The sequence below is a fragment of the Meleagris gallopavo genome, chromosome Z, assembly GCF_000146605.3.
Source record: "Meleagris gallopavo isolate NT-WF06-2002-E0010 breed Aviagen turkey brand Nicholas breeding stock chromosome Z, Turkey_5.1, whole genome shotgun sequence".
NCBI lineage: Eukaryota > Metazoa > Chordata > Aves > Galliformes > Phasianidae > Meleagris > Meleagris gallopavo.
In genome coordinates, this window is record NC_015041.2 from 7,689,198 (window position 1) to 7,704,909 (window position 15,712).

The 15,712-nt window shown below is 48.8% G+C and overlaps 2 protein-coding genes across 6 annotated transcripts in view; one reads left to right on the forward strand and one right to left on the reverse strand.

Moving 5' to 3' along the window:
* Window positions 1–15,712, forward strand: part of LOC100550826 (phospholipid-transporting ATPase FetA-like) — a 422,496-nt gene that overhangs the window by 299,742 nt on the left and 107,042 nt on the right. The window lies entirely within an intron of this gene.
* On the reverse strand, window positions 22–15,062 carry PIGO (phosphatidylinositol glycan anchor biosynthesis class O). 3 transcript variants are annotated; one of them, XM_019610327.2, is made up of 11 exons: window positions 14,551–15,062; window positions 13,107–13,250; window positions 12,041–12,164; window positions 10,902–11,061; window positions 10,026–10,199; window positions 6,291–7,863; window positions 5,626–5,829; window positions 5,118–5,320; window positions 4,309–4,379; window positions 3,633–3,749; window positions 22–781 (listed from the first exon to the last, which is right to left on the reverse strand). In XM_019610327.2, the coding sequence occupies exons 1-11, from the start codon at window positions 15,041–15,043 to the stop codon at window positions 760–762; spliced, it is 3,285 nt and encodes a 1,094-aa protein (XP_019465872.1). In that variant the 5' UTR covers window positions 15,044–15,062; the 3' UTR covers window positions 22–759. The 3 variants fall into 3 exon arrangements, with proteins under 3 accessions (XP_019465872.1, XP_010723536.1, XP_019465873.1); XM_010725234.2 differs by lacking the exon at window positions 22–781 and having other exon boundaries at window positions 1,372–3,749; XM_019610328.2 differs by lacking the exons at window positions 22–781; window positions 3,633–3,749; window positions 4,309–4,379 and having other exon boundaries at window positions 5,150–5,324.

Here is a 15,712-nt window from a genome sequence, read left to right on the forward strand (position 1 = left end):
TGGTCCTTTTCAACCCAGGCCATTCTGTGATTCTATGGTCTGCAGCTCAGTCAGAGCTCAGAGCCTCGCCCAGCCAGAATGTCTCTGTATAGCACTGCTTTGCAAGTTTCCACCCCAAAATCAGAGCCTGGCGCTGTTGAATTGTGCCACCAAGAGACCAGATCGTGCGCAGGAGTGACAGCCTGCTTTAACCCCGCCTTTCTCCCAAGGACATCCAACCCAAATTGCTCAGGGAAGAACATGGGGCCTAGTGAGGCAGTGGGCAAGAGGGAGGGAAGGAAAGGGCAGGATGCTGCTGCTCCCATCTGTGTGCTTCAGCTCCAGGAGAGAAGCAGCCAATGGTGGTGATAATCAATGGGAGAGTGCACAGCAGAGCCTTCTCTCCCAGCATGCCAGGTTTCCTTTTCTCGGACCAGCATGCACCTTCCACCACATGCCCTTTGGAGTTTTAAATGAGCAAGCACAGCCATGTTTGTTCCACCACCAGCAGCATGTCATGATTCTGAAGTCATCAAGCTTTGAACAAATATGAACTCTTATCCCCAAAACACTCAGAAGAACAGCAGCCAAATGATTAGCTCAAAGGCCATTAGGGAAGGCCAGTAAAGACTAAATACATGAACGAAAGAAAATAAGAGCATCTCCAGCCCTTGGAAAACTTGTCTTGACTCTAAATTCTTTGGTGTAGTAGCCAGTCTCCCTTGGCAGAGCAGTCAGTATAAGGCCAGTCCTCTGTCCTTGGCATCACTGCAGTGACAATTACGTACTTGAAGTTTCATTACTGCAAGTAATAAATTCAGATGAAGTGAGTTGAAGCTACATCCTTGTACCTCTATAAGAGGAGTCAGGGAATGAGGCTGCAGTATTTCTGCAGTCTACTCTCCGTAGACTGAGATATGAGTAGGCATAATGATTTGTCAGAAGCTCTCAAGGGAGCTTCAGCTTTTGACCCAGGCTCAAATCTACTAAAATATGTGCCTAAAACAAAGTCCTAATCTATACTCTGCAATGGGGACTGTCACTGTCCAGTCATTTTTCTGGTGAGATGTGTGAGTTTTTACAGAGCTGCAGCTCTGTTCTCTCTGCTCTGCCCCAGCCTCTCAGGCCATGAGCCTCTGCTTCCAGCAGGTCCAAAGAGCAGCCATGATCTTGTAGGCAAGGAGCTGAGGAAAGGATGCTGCACATAAACAACAGGCATGGGAAGGTTTGGCAGCATGATGGCACCTACTGAAAGAGGAACTAGTCCAAGAGGTGGGTGAGAACAAAGCCCATGGGCCTGGGTTGCAGCAGCAGGGGTCTCGCAGGCCAGTATCACAGCATTAGTGACCTTAAGGACTTCTGCCAACACAAACACATTCAGGCAGCAAGCTCCTGACTAGGTTATATGGTTACAAGAAGACACACGGGGGCTCCAGACTTGGAGGCTAGTAACACATTATCTAACATCATGTTAAATAAAAATTCACTGGTTATTTGCTACTTCCATCCCTTTCCTTTTTTCCAAACAAAAAGCACTCTCATCCCTCAGCGTTACCCCACAATACCTGAAAGCCCTTTGGCCAACAAGGAGTCATAGTATATAGTCAATAACCTATCTAAAGGATGATGAAACTGCTTAAGCCTATCTAATTGTGGGCTGTAATGTTTCTGTGCAGCTCCCAGCCACATGCTACTGCCCCTTTCCCTGCACCAGCACTGCTGTGCATGCAACCAAGTTGCAGTGACCCAGTCAAGGCAGTTTTGTCAGCTACAAACCAGTCCCTGCTTTTGTCAGGTGAAATTAAGCAGGACAGGACCACAGAGCTGGAGAAATACAAAGCTGAGATGAAAGAGCAGAGGCAGTAGTATAGAAGCTGGCCAAGCAATGAAAGTCCAAAATTAGAGCAATGTAAGCCTCCCTGGAATTGCCTCCTGACACCTGAGCAAGCACTACCACTCAGGTTGGGCCAGATACAAAACTAAATGTGTCCTGAAAGGATGTTTTCCACAGCTACTGGGTACTTGGGACATGACAGTAAGAACTCAAACAATCACTGAGGTGGCTAGACACTTTCCCCAGGGCCTTCCAAAACAGAGATGAGTTAAAAACTGAAGTTACACAGGCAGACTCTCTCAGACTGAGCAAAAAACTCAAGCAGGAACAGTTAGGATGCATGAATCAAAAAACTAAGCGGGGACCAGAACAAAAATTGAAGGAAGGACCTCAGACAAGCAGTCCTCAGCTCTTTCCAGGGAGAAAAGACATGAAAAGCATTTCATAGCACCACAGTGGTTCAGGGCAGTAAGGAATCCCAGCTCCTATCTCTCAGTGCAGGGAAAGTTTAGCTGGAATGCAGCCAGGCACCATGGTCACATCTTCCACCTCTGCCCATACAGATATACATCTGATAGAACACATTCAAAAGCAGGTTTGAGATAGCTCACTTGAAGCTCAAAGCCTCATGCAGAAAAGCAAGATCAAGAGGATTATAAGCACCCAGTACTGAATCACAGATGTCATCCTCCACAATGCCTAAGGTGCCATCAAGGTGACAGAAACCTCCCCTAGCACACACATGGATATCAGTGGGTTAGGCCACCATGCAGGAGTTGTTACCTGCTCACAAACCTCAAGCAGCTGTTCTCAGCTCTCAACAAGGTCAATCCTGCAGTTAGCTTCATGAGATGCCCTTTTCCTCCTAACAAGATCCAACACAGGGAACTCAAATGCTCTGTCACAACATACCGCTAGCAACTAACTGTTTCCAATCTACCAAGCATCCTGCAGCATGTGCTTAGAAGGAGACCAAGAGCCCCGGCTCCTACAGCCCTGAATATGTGGGCAATGCACACCAAGGCCATGAGTGGAGTTTCCCAGTTGTGGGCACAATTTACCCTGCCATAATCTTCCCAAAAAACTAGGCCTGCTTCAGGCTTCCTAGACAGCCCAGTCTGCTCTAGTCTGCCCTTGGTGCTGTTTAGGAACATCAGGAAAGCAGGAGTGAGTATAAGGCAGGAGAGGCCTCGTTAAGAGCAATGAACTAGCCTAGTAGGAGGACAGGTGCAACCAAGACCCCAGGAACCATCTGCTAGCATAATTATGTGCACTCTGTTTCCAGCATGAAAATTGAGCATGCAGAGAGAAGTACTGGCTGTAGGACCCAGCAAGAGGGCAGAGTTATAGTAGCCTTTCCTCTCTATTCCTCCTTAGTAGACCCCTTCAAGTGAGTCAGTGTCTCCGCACAGGCAAGATGATGCTCTCCAGGCACATTGGAGACCACTGCAGCCTACTAGCTGCACAGTTGGGGCAGTTGTTGGGAATGCAGTAGCAAGACATCCTGCTGTTGTTTCTGCAGAGAAGCACCTCAGGACTCTTGCTTCTTGGCTTCCTCCTGTTGCTAACAAATGCACGAGAGTTCCAACCTCAATCACTGAGAAGCATGCTCCCTGCAGAGCATCATGATGAACAGGGAACAGCTGGCACTGGTCCTTTTGCACAACACTGAGGCAGGGAGCTAGGGATAATCCCAAACTGCTGTTGGCAGGCACTCATTGCTGGCGGCTGTTTTACCCCTCCTGGTGCTAGGGAATCAGGGAGATGACCACAGCCTTGACCAAAAAGCAAGTCAGGCTCCCCACATCTTCGGTGCTACCTGAGCTGAAGCTGGCTGAACCAGGCACTAACGGCACAGTCCACACGCATCACCAGGGAGATCCCCAGCAGGAGGCAGATGCTGCTCACCATGAAGCCCAGAGACTCAAAGAGGAACCTGGAGGCAAAACAGATGCAATAAGGTATCATGCTACCCACACTCCCAGCAGATTGTTTTCCCTGACAGTGAGGGACTGGTAACATCACTAGTCCTAAAACCTGGATTACGTTCATTCCTCAACAGTGGATGCTGCTTGCAGTCTGGAAGCCAAGCATGCTTTTGGTTCCTTGCTGGTTTCAAGACCATTCAGGAAGACACTCAAGTGGGACTTGGGAACCCTCAGAGGTCAAGGACACCCCACATGCTTACTATCCCAAAGGTTTGCATCTCATTTGTAGTCTGGTAGTCAGAGAGTCTTTGGCTCTCTGCCCTGAATATTCTTAGCTCTGGGCATCCTTGAAAAATCAAGGTAAGGAGAAACTACTACGCTCTAATCTGAGTCCAGCTTCTGAACCTGAAGCACGAATTAGTCAAGGACAATCCTACAGCCTCTACTAGTGAAAAGTCATATAAGATCAATCACATGGTCACTTCCAGCATTACTGGCTATGAACTGTAGCCAAGACTTCAGCAATATGAGCTGTCACCCAGCATCAGAGTAACTCCTGGGACTTACTTTGGGGCAAAGACCTTCCAGACCATGAGGTGCCTCCTGAGGATCACAGCCGCACACACACAGGCCAGAAGCTGTTGGTGAGACCAGGAAAACAAAGTTATAAGTTACTCTTCTGGGCAACAGGTTCATATCTGAAAGCGATACTAAACTGCAGACCTGAGAGGCCAGTACATCAGAAATAAGCATCCCAAAGAGAATTCCCTCCCATAACAAATCAGGAAAGACAAACAATTTGTGGTGCACACAGGCCCTTCAAGGAAAGGGCTGGCCAAGGACAGCACATAGGAGGGTTCCCACTATAGTTGAGTTGACCTGATCTTTCAGTGAGAAGGGCATTCACGCATGGCCTCCTCCTCATCTCACACTGTCTCTGATCTGACCATAAAGGAAAATGACTTGAAAGGCTAAACTCCAGAAAGCTGCTCAGTTCTTTCACAGGATTAAGTTTCTGACATTTAGCTCCCTACAACACCTTGATACCAGCACAGACAAAAACTAAAGGTGATGCATGACCAGGAAGATGAATGGGATTACAAACTTGCAGTTTCCAAACAGATGCTCCTGTGAAGATGGAAATGAAAAGCAACCTAATTTGTACTACTGCTTCCATGCTGTTGGCCTTCTCAAAGCAAACGGTAAATTGCACAGACTAAGAAGAGGATCTTCGCATCTGCTTTTGCAGCTGTACCTCAACATTTCAACCCTGGGCCTGTCTCTGACCCATCTGAGTCCCATCTCATGTCAAAGTGCCCCATGGTTCTCACAGTGCAGTTTTATTCTCAGATATCCATCCCAATCTCAGACCATACCTGTGCCCCGAGGACAAAGAGGTACTTCAGTCCCAGCTGCAGCAGAGCAGTGGAGAACTTCTCTGGGGACTCTCGCAGCCTCATCTCCATCATGTGTTCATCCACCGTCTGCAGCTCCTCCTGAGACTCCCTCTTGGACTTCTTCTTCTGTGAGCTGGGCATCTCACACACATAGGGCCAAAGCAGGAGCAGAGGGCAGCCAACTACCTCGAGGACAAAGGCACATGAAGTTACCAGGAGCCCAGGAGAGGAGGAGCAGTCTAGGCTCTGCCGTCATGCCCTGGACGTGGCAGGAAGCATATACTCCAGCTCCCGCTTGCTGGTCAGGCACAACTGCATGAAGGCTGCAAGCCAAGGGCAGCTCTGCAGCCCCAGAAGGGGACAGTGAGGATGCTGCTGTTCAGTTGGTGCCAGAGCCCTTCATCAGTTCGTGCTCAGCCTGCAGGCCTCCAGACAAGGCAAAGCCATGTCTGCTCAGGCTCAATGGCCCAGGAAGAAATTGATTTACCTGCAAAGAGGATATGGGAGGCAAACGTGTTGGCGCCCACCAGGACAGCAGGAAGGAAATTTGTACTGTGGTCAAGGTGAAAGCCCACAAAGGCTGCGTTCCAGTGGATGGCTGGGAAGACGGGCTGATGGCCCGTGGAATAGAAGAACTGGGAAGCAGCAAGGAGCCACGAGATGACTGCAAACCAGGGCACTGAAAAAGGCTCTGAGAGAGAGAAAGAGAAAGATATCAGTATCAAGGAACAAGATAGTCCAAAGAACCCCACAGGGTTTTCTTTCATGTTCCCCTCCCACTCACGCTTCTCAGACAGAAACTAGTCAGGATGCCAGTATGTGGCCAGGTGCTCCCTCTGCTGCCCACCCTGCTCCTGGACTCAGCAACAGAGGGCTCAGCAGCTGCACCCACTTCTGGAAAGAAGTATTAGGATAGGACTCCCTTGTTCTCCCACATTGCCTCCACACTGCATGCATCCCTCTTCTATTAGAGAATTTAAGCATTTCTAAATAAGCTAGAAGGATCCTACAAGGAGGATCTGTGTGCTGCCATTCCCCAGGAGCAAAGACTGGGCTCTCCCTCTCTCACTGGAAATAGGATGAGGCTGCAGTCTCACAAGGGTAACACTCAGGCTGCACATCCAAAAGATGTTCCACTGAACCCTGACTCACCAGTGTCTCCTGCAAGGCTTCTGACACGTGTGTAGATGTGCAGCAGCACAAAGGCCTCCAGGAAGAGGAGTAGGAAGGCAAGACTGAGCCGCTCAGTGTGCAGGAGCATCAAGAGGAAGCCCAGGAGGGTAAGTGCTATGACCAGGGCGGCTGAGTACACACTGCCTAGCCCATAGGCTGCAACTGTGGCCCTGCAGCTGCGCCGTTCCAGGCGACTCTTCTCAGACTCCTGCATCTTCTTGTAGATCTGAGGGATGACCTGGAGCAAGTCGACTTTGGAGCTGGGAATCCCCTGGTAGGGAGTGACAATGGATCCTGCAGATTCCCGTGAGTCCTTTGCAAACACTGTCATGGGATGGCACAGCAGCAGCAGCAACCCAATAGACGCTAACCCATAGACAGCCCATGGAAAGGCAATGACTGCCACTTGTACGAGCTCCTGCAGCTTGCCCAGAGAATCCTCAGCACTGGAAGCAACAGCCCAGTAGCAGGCGATGCAAAGGACCACCAGTGGGAAACCCCAGCGCACAAAGAGCACAACGGGGTCTGAGCTGTTCAGATTGCCATAGTGTCGCAACCAACTCCGCACTGCATACACCAGCCCAGCCAGCAAGGCCACACATAAGAGGTAGAAAAGGTTCTTGGCCCGTGTGTTTCTCAGGCTGGCAAGGGGCGGAAGGAAAACAGAGGGCCGACACTGAGGGATTTCTTCACGGCACTGGTGGAAGAAACCGGAGAGTCGCAGGCAAACCAGAAGCACAGCCACAAGGCACAGCAGGTGCCAGCTCTCTTTTCGGTAAGAGGGAAAGCCAAGAGGCTGTTGTTTGTGGCCTTCTGGCACAGTCAGGCGACCATCCCAGTGGAGCTTTCCTATCAGCAACATTACCAGTGAGGCCAACAGGAACGGGGCAACTTGGGCCTCAGCTACCACAAAGCTATCAGAGAACATAGCTCCACAGCGGAAAAGGAGAATGCCCATGGGGAAGGCCAACCCCAGCCAAACTCGCAGTCTTTGCCTCAGACCAATGCTGGCCAAGGGTGGTTGGCTGCCCAACAAACGGGCTCGCTTGGGATGCCAGCCCCACCATTGCCAGAAAAAGCCCAGTAGAGATGCTGCAGCTGCCGAAGACAACAGCAGGAGAAGATCCAGCTCCTCCTGGGTGAACACACAGGCTAGCCCATGCAGAACAGCTGTCACCAGCCCCCAAAGCAGGGGATACAGGAGGCAACTGCGATAGAAAGAGTCTGTCAATGTGGCCAGTTCTGAGGCCACATAGCAGAGCAAGCAGGAAGCAGCAATGAGGGTGCAGCCTCCCACCATACGCAGAGGATGAAAGCGGGCCCAGGACTGGGTGCACACAGCCCGTGCCTGCCGCAGATAGAGCTGGAAGCGGCTGATGAGACTTCTGAGCTTGGACTCCAATTCCGGAGACACCAGCATTGCCCTCTGCACCTGGGCCAAGAGCTGAATGTGCTCCTCTACAGCGCTGGAGAAGAGCTCCTGCAGGTGTTGGAGCTGCTCTGCTGGCAGGTCCTGAGCCACCAGCGAGTAGGAGTGCAAGAAGCGGTCCACCTGCAACAGGAGAGAGGAGACAGCATCAGAAAGGAGTGCTGGGAAAGAAATTCACTACCATCTTCCTCACATAACCCCTTTGGAGTGCAAGCAGTCTCAAACTACCAGCCGTTCTGAGGACAACCACATTTTAAGACGCATCATATGGTCTGGTCACTCAGATGCAGGAAAACTATATCCCTCTGCCAAAGCAACATTCCTCTGAAGTAACATATCTGTCCTGACAACTGTGCTGACACTTTTAGGCACCCAGTTCTTCATCTATTAACACTACACATTATTAAAAGTTCATATGTAGAGTCTTCAGTACCCACAAGGTAAATGTCCCCCAGAAGTTCAAGTCATCACCAGCTATTACTCTGAACCCAGTGCCAACTTTCATCTTGTGTTGTTTTTTTCCCTGACAACAGACATCGAATTAAACAGCTTACAGTGGATCATATCAAACTGTTCGCTCTTTTTGACAGGTACATTAAGTCACTGTACTAAGGAGAGCTCTTTCTGCCTTTTACTTCAAGACCACAGGAACAGAGCTAGCTATGACCCCAAAGTTGCAACAGAAGTCTTAAGAGGGCATTAACAAGTCAGGACACCTGTGAGAACATTCAGCCGCTCAGCAGTGCAGATCAGCTCAGTTGAAAAATATACCGATACGTTCATATGGCTTCTAGTCACCATAGAGCACAGGAAGAACCAGTCTGCTCCTGTCCTTGAATGGTAAACACATGTACTAGCTCTCTCCCAGGCTTGCATGACTGCCTTGGAATGCCAATGCTTCTTTAAAACCAGTGTGATCAAGCCAGAAACACTCAAATGACTAGCTGCAAAGATTTAAGAGACAGCTCTAGATATGGCTAATTCCTCATACATGATGAATATTCTCAAGGGCTAATGGACAGTAAAGTGTATTATCATCTCTAAATGACAAAGAACACTGCTCCTACATAAATAGGCAGCAGACACTGAACACTTTTGCCTTCCCATTAGCAATAACATCCTCTCCAGTTCTTCACCGATATGCAGCAATGGTGTCCAAGCCACATAGCACTGGTTGTTTCCTGGCATCTGGGCCAAAACAGGTCCTGCTTTGGTTTGCCTTCTTCCTTGAGAACCAGAGGACTACACCAGAGAACTGACTGTGGGCTTGAGGAGTTAATGTAAGGCTAGCAATGTGCTTCTAGCAATGCAGGATCCCTCAGAGGCAGCCAGACTCTTAGCTGAGACACATGACTTGTAATACGTGTGACAAAATGCGTTCCGCAAAGTGCCAGGTGCTTCACACACAATTCCACGTCTTCCATAGGAGCTCATGTCCTAGCACATGGCCTGTCCCACTCCTTGGGTTTTTTTTAATAGCTGTAATGGCATATACCATAAAATATACACCATAAAATATACGCTCATTCAAGTTTTGTCATTCAGTTGTTAAGGTTCTGCATTCTCTTGGTGTAAACTGTTCCTTCTCTGTTCCAATTTATTCTCAATTATTACAAGGTGTTTCTTTTATTCAGTACTTCATTCACTACCATTTTCCTCCTGCCACTGATCTAGGACAGTGTTATAGCTAGCACTGTTTCTTCTCCAAAACTGAAGAAACATTAAAATACCTGCATGCACTCCTCAATCTCTATTAAGGAAACTTGCCCTTAGTCATCTTCAGCCTCAAGGAAACAATCTTCCCCTCAGCTTCTCCAAGTAACCAAACCCACCTCTAATCACCTTATCCTGACCTTATCCTGAAGCAAGTAACACCTTCCAGGCCAGTATTTTTCTACAGTGCAGCACTCATTACCAGGTACTAAACAGGTGCTTCCCATTAGTATTTGGAATATGATTTTGTCTTTTACTGGAACAAACACTGCAAGCAGGTAACTCACAAAGTTCTCTATGAAGATAACACCATATCACTGTCTCACCTATACCAAGCAGAAGAAGTATGCCTAAGAAAACTTCCTTTCTCTCCTCTAGTTTAGCAGTGAGGCCTGCCATAGATGCAATACAGCGGTATCAACCCAGCATATGAACAACTGCCAAAGCACCTGGCTGAAAGCAGCTCCCAAGAAGCCTAATGCAGTGAATTTCCAACATATCCAAGAAAAAGGACCACACAACTAACTCCTGGCACTACCACAGGACTGCCAACAAGTCTTTCCCTGCCGTACCTGCTTGGCATTGATGTGATAAACCAAGAGCTGCTGCAAAGCTTCAGACACAGTGTCACCATCCCCGGAGAACAGCTCGGCCATCACTTCCCCGATGTTACTGTAGGGAATGGGCACACCCAGCAGCAGGGCCACAGTGGGCACCAAGTTCACCTGGGGAATGGTCTCAGGTTCCTGAAGAGACAGGAAAGGAATCAGACATTTGTGAAGGACACAGCAACGTAGACTTTCCCTTGGGAGAGGGGATGATGGCAATGCACCTCTGTTGAGAGGAGATACTGGGAAAGACAAGGGTTAAAACATAGGGGGAAGCTCAATCCTGCTGAAAGCAGATGATAGAAGATGCCTGCAGGCCCCTGGGTCTGGCTCTCACTGTCTAACAGCTCGTCTGATCCTACACAAAGACTGCTCACAGTTGGAGGGACCTGAATACTGGCCCCCCTATACAGGTCACGGCTCTGCCTCCAAAGCTGAAGGTATATGTCATTCCTGCAGATCCTTTCAGAAGGCCTGTGGGAAGCTGCCTGCTCTGTCACGTATGTCTGCTGTAAACTAAGTGGTAAAAATGTACTGCAGAAGTGAAACAGTTCAACAGAATCTGCTTTCACTCCTCTTGCAATCACATTTTTCTCAAACAAACTTGTCTTACTAAATATACCAAATTGAGTTTGATGCAATCTGATATTAATTAAATCCAGGTATTTTTAACTTCAGTTATTTGCATTATTTGTCAGGTTTTCCAACTTGCTCTCAGAAAAAGTGACAGACTCCCTGCTCCCCTCAATCTAAACAATCCCGATTGAGCTGTTATTCTCTGCACCCCAGTTTTGCCCCAGATGCCACCTCAGGCAGTAGCAGCTAAGATCTGCTTCTTACCTCAGGAGGGTCGGTGCCAAACAGAGGTGTTTTACTATACACAAACAGAGCTGCATTCATTTCCCTCTGGCTGTCACCACCATGGTCTCCAGTCTCCGTCATGCCATGGTCTCCAGCCACCAGAAGGAGAGTGTCATTCCCCAAGTGATCCACCAAGGACCTGTCACCACATAAAAGGAGAGTCATCAGCCCCAGGAGCACAGGTGGGAGGGGATAAATCCATCCCTTCCAAGCTTGATCATGTGAGAGAAGTGAAGCTCACCAGAGGACCTAAGCAAAACTAGATGCTGACACAGAGCTGTATCAACTAAACCCGGGACTGCAACAACGGATGCTTCAAAAATGAACTAAAAAGTCAGAATGCTGGAATAGGATGGATTGATGTTGTTTAAATCTCCTGTGAGTGTTCCTCAAGGCCTTTGGGTATCTCTAAAAATAATGCAACTCAAAAGGAATGTTCCCAATTTCAGGCTAATCCCATGAGGCTCTTATCTATTGCATCACATTGTGTGAGCAAACTCCTAAGGAAAAAAGATGTGGGATTTGTCTCTGAAGGATGCAATAAGTACAACACAATGTATATGCACTCTCATAAGCAGAAAAGCGAGTTAATTCCTCCTTGTAGCAGCAAAAATGCAATCAATCCTAAGAATCAACAGCCATAGCATTTTAGTTTCAGGCACGGCTGCATAAGCAGAATTTCTAGATTCCATTCTGCCCAAACACACAACTCGTGTGCAGTAAATTCACACAGCCTGTGCAGTAAATTCAGCACTCCCTAGCCAAGGTTCTCCAAATGTTTCTCAAACATTAACTAGGTCTCAGTGTGACAATCTCTATTTGTATGATGCAGAAAGTGAGGCTCCATCACCTGATGGTTTGGCTGAGAACTAAGGATCAAAGATCTGAAGATGGCTTCAGCTCAGAAATCAAACCCTGTTCTTTGCCACTCCTTCAGGAACAAATGTCTATACAGATGAGACTGTCCAATAGCTGTGGTCTCGACTGCTACTGGTCATATGCATTTATGCATTCTCCCTGGTAACAGGATTTCTGTATCCATAAATCCCCTGGTAAGACCCCCTGGTTTGGCTGAAAGCAGGAACCAGTTGGCCATCCCCTACCACTGCAATCATCACCTCAGCATCTCATTCATCTGGGTAAGCTTCTTGGCCATTTCAGGATGGTCAGGTCCATGTTTGTGCCCACAGTGGTCCACACCAAGGAAGTGAGCAATCAGCAAGTCCCACTCACCACCGTTCACTGCAAAACAAGAAAACTCCTATCACACAGTAGCCTAGAATTCAGAACATGCTCTACTCCCAAATCCCTCTGTCAGAGCTGTCTGATTGCTTCTGGAAACTGCTGCTTCTTCCCCTCTTGCCAAACCAAGGGGACACTCAGGAAAAGGAAAATCCAGAAATCCAGTTCTTCCCTGAAGATATTTCAGGTTAGACTCATCCATGTGCCTCTCTGCATCTCATGTGGAACATGGGCCCGGTATACCAGTGCTGTTCCCAGCTAGGGACATATCCCTCCCCTCTGCTCCAGAGTTTCAGTATATGAAAATCAATACATTTGCAGTTAAATGACAAACTAACTGACAAACTAAAGGGCAATACCCATCATTAGGGGAACTTCCTCACCTTCACCTTAAAAGACCACCACAACTTTGACTTATCTACATTTACATACAGGCAAAGCAAAGAACATTTCCCCTAACCAAAGTATCAGAAGGGAGTCTAAAATCACATAAAATTCACAAATCAATCCCACACTTCAACTTCTCCTTGAGACTGAGAGCAGCAATGTGCTCTCGCCTTCCACTGGGTAGCATGACTACTGAATTTGTCCTAAAGCACCACCAGGAAGCCATGCAGCAAAATAAAGAAAGAGGGAACAGCTGGTTCTCTCAGCTGTGTATTTCTAGGACAGACTAAGAAGTCAAAACTGCAACCCAGTCCTATCAATCAGCCCTACCTCCCAAATGGAGAAAAAGTATTTAGAGAAACAGTTTATCAGTCCTCAAAGCTGGCTTATGTGTGGAAATCCAGCTACAGCGCTCTAATCCCTGGGCAGCAGACATGAGTGGGAGCAACTGCCCAATGCTGTCATGTAAAAATCCTTCAGTTCTACCCCAATCCTGCAGTAGGAGCCCTTGTATAACATAAGAGTTAGATCAGCCTTCAGGGAAGAACTACTTACCAGTCGGATAAAGATACTGCAAGATCCCATTGTCTACTGTGTGAAGATCCTTCACATTGAAAGAAGGGAAAAAATAAGAGCGGAAAAACTTCTTTGGGAAGAGTCCTTCCCAAGTATCGTCACCCATAAAGACCACTCTTCTTCCTGAGCCAGAAAGAAATGAATTAGTGAGAGCAGTAAGCCCACCTGAGTCACACAATTACACACACTAGTGCCAAGTCTGGGAAGATCCAGATCAGGCGCTGGAGCACTGGCTCCTCTGAAACCCATAATAAAAGAGATTGAAACTTTAAATCACCATCTGGTTGCAAGTGAGTTTGAATAAAGGGAGAGGTCTGCCCCCTCTCTAAGCCTCTAAGTGCCCCAAGCTCCCAGTACACCAGCACAACCTCATTACTCATCATTAACCTCTGCCATATCACCTTGGTAGGAAGACGCATAGACTAAACAGGCCAGAAAGTAGACAGTAGTCCGTTTCTATTACTGTAGCACTGAGCTGACAGAGCACTACCAAGGCCTGCACAATCCAACTGTAAAACACAAGACAATAGATGGCTACTGACAGCAGACGATCGAAAGTTGAGCCCTAGGCTCCAACTTGAAACATAACTGTGGAGCTTTTATACGTAGAATAAAATGGATGCTTACCACTGCCCACACTTTGCCTGTCCTTGCCATGTCTGCAACCAGCCACACCTCTGTGTTTTCTGAGCCTCTCCAGCCTGAGAGCAGAAACCACCTCCCTCACAGCTAATGCTGTGGTATAAGGTCTACTAGTGCTTTTGCACTCTGATGACTGACTGCATTTGCCTGCCTTGCTCACATGGGACAACCCAGAAACATTACCTCATCCCAAGCAAAAGCACGATTGGCATTTGTGGCACTCTGAGCCCTTAAAAAAAATCTTTCTAGGTAACGCAGCACCATACCGTCCTCTCTCTGCTCCATCATCCCATCCTAACAAGAAACTCTTTACTGCCTCACTAAGCACATCGAGGCAACATCAAACTATACAGAAAATGTGCTAACAGGTGCAGGCAGATGCACTGCCTGTGTGAGGTTCCCATACCACACGTGGCCCTAGCTCCGCCCTCATCAGGTCTCACCTAACTGCCAACCAACTTGCAGTGCCCTTGGCTTGTCAGAGCCACTCCTGGCAGTGACCTTGTGACAGTCACCATTAGCGCAGCCACTTTCACATGTTTCTCACCATCTCTGAATAAATCCTAAGCCAGGTCCCAGCTGCTTCTCACTCCCAGCACAAGACAGAGAAACCCCAACTGTGTAACAGCTTCAGCCAAGTCTAGGGTAGGGTGAAAGAATTAACTGGCAGGCAGAAAGTGTGCTAAACAGTTCCTCTGACACAGAGAGGAGAATAAAGGTCCCACATGAGCATTAAAAAGTGCCTTCTGTATGCCCTCCCGTGGCTGGACACCACACGTACCATTCTGCACTAGCTGTGCAAGCAGGTTGTCCTCCTGGATCGCATAGGTAGCAAAGTTACTGCCCACATCAATGAAAGTGGGCAGTGACCCGGTGGTGAGGCCCTTGATGCGCTGCATGGTGGCAGTAGGGGGATCGGCTACGAAGCGGTAGAGGCGGGCATGGTGGGGTTGAGAGGTTGCCAGGTGGTGCAGAAAACTCAGCTTATTCTCATAGGGCAATGGGTTGACCTTGGCTGGGTTAAACAAGGCAAATTCAAATCGGAGGGCATCGATGATAACAAGCACCACCTTGGGAAAGCGCTGGGGCACCCAACAGGAGCCTGGTGGGAGGCTCTGCTTGTCCCGCAGTGGAGGTGCGAGTGGGTCTGAGCAGGAACTGCTGTTGGCAAGCTCAATACGGGTGAGCAGGAAGCCACTCATGAAGAGCCCGATACCGGAGAAGAAGAGAAAGCAGACCCAGGCCAGGAAAAGCAGCACTGGCCACCGCTTCATCCTATACGGAAAGACAGATAAGCTCAGTCCTCACAGCTCTACCTGAGCCAGGTGAAACACCCCTGCCAGTATCCATCCCTAGTCAGTGCTCTGCATATCAACACTTCTCCTATCCCCAGCTCTCCTCATAGCCACCAGCCACTAGCCTGTGACTTTGTCCCACACCAGCCAGTACCACAGCTGGTACAACTCCCCTGCAGAGTAACCCCTTGTACCCTCCTGCCCTGCTGCAGCTGATCCCCTCCCATTTCCAGCTTCCCTTGCACTTTTCAGCCACTCTACCAACACCCCCAGGCACTACACAGCACCTCAATCCCCAGCCAGCCCCTCACACCTAAGCCTCTACCTTACCCCCCCAGCACTTCTCTGGCATCCTGATCGTCCTCCTACCCGACACCACACAACCACTTTCATAACCCCCAGGCTGCTGCCTAAACCCCAACACCTCGTACACATCCCAAGCCACACCGTGCCATCTTCACACCCCCTAAACCTCTCCTTTACCCCAGACCAACCGCCGCTCCCTCTGCCCCTGCCCTGCACTCTGGCACCTCCCGCACTCCAACATTCTTCTCCGTTCCTCACATTCCCCTCCCGACCCCCCTCTGCCTCTCGACCTCCCTCACAGCTCTCCCATCTCTCACCCACCGTCGGCCCAGCAGCTCCCCT

Excerpts from the sequence above, each read along its gene's own strand:
- PIGO (XM_019610327.2), bottom strand. The coding sequence starts at position 15,043 with ATGAAGCGGTGGCCAGTGCTGCTTTTCCTGGCCTGGGTCTGCTTTCTC. Across the intron at positions 5,830-6,290 it reads AAGCCTTGCAGGAGACACTG|AGCCTTTTTCAGTGCCCTGG; the intron begins GTGAGTCAGGGT and ends TCTCTCTCTCAG. Across the intron at positions 782-3,632 it reads TTCAGCCAGCTTCAGCTCAG|TAATGAAACTTCAAGTACGT; the intron begins GTAGCACCGAAG and ends TATTACTTGCAG.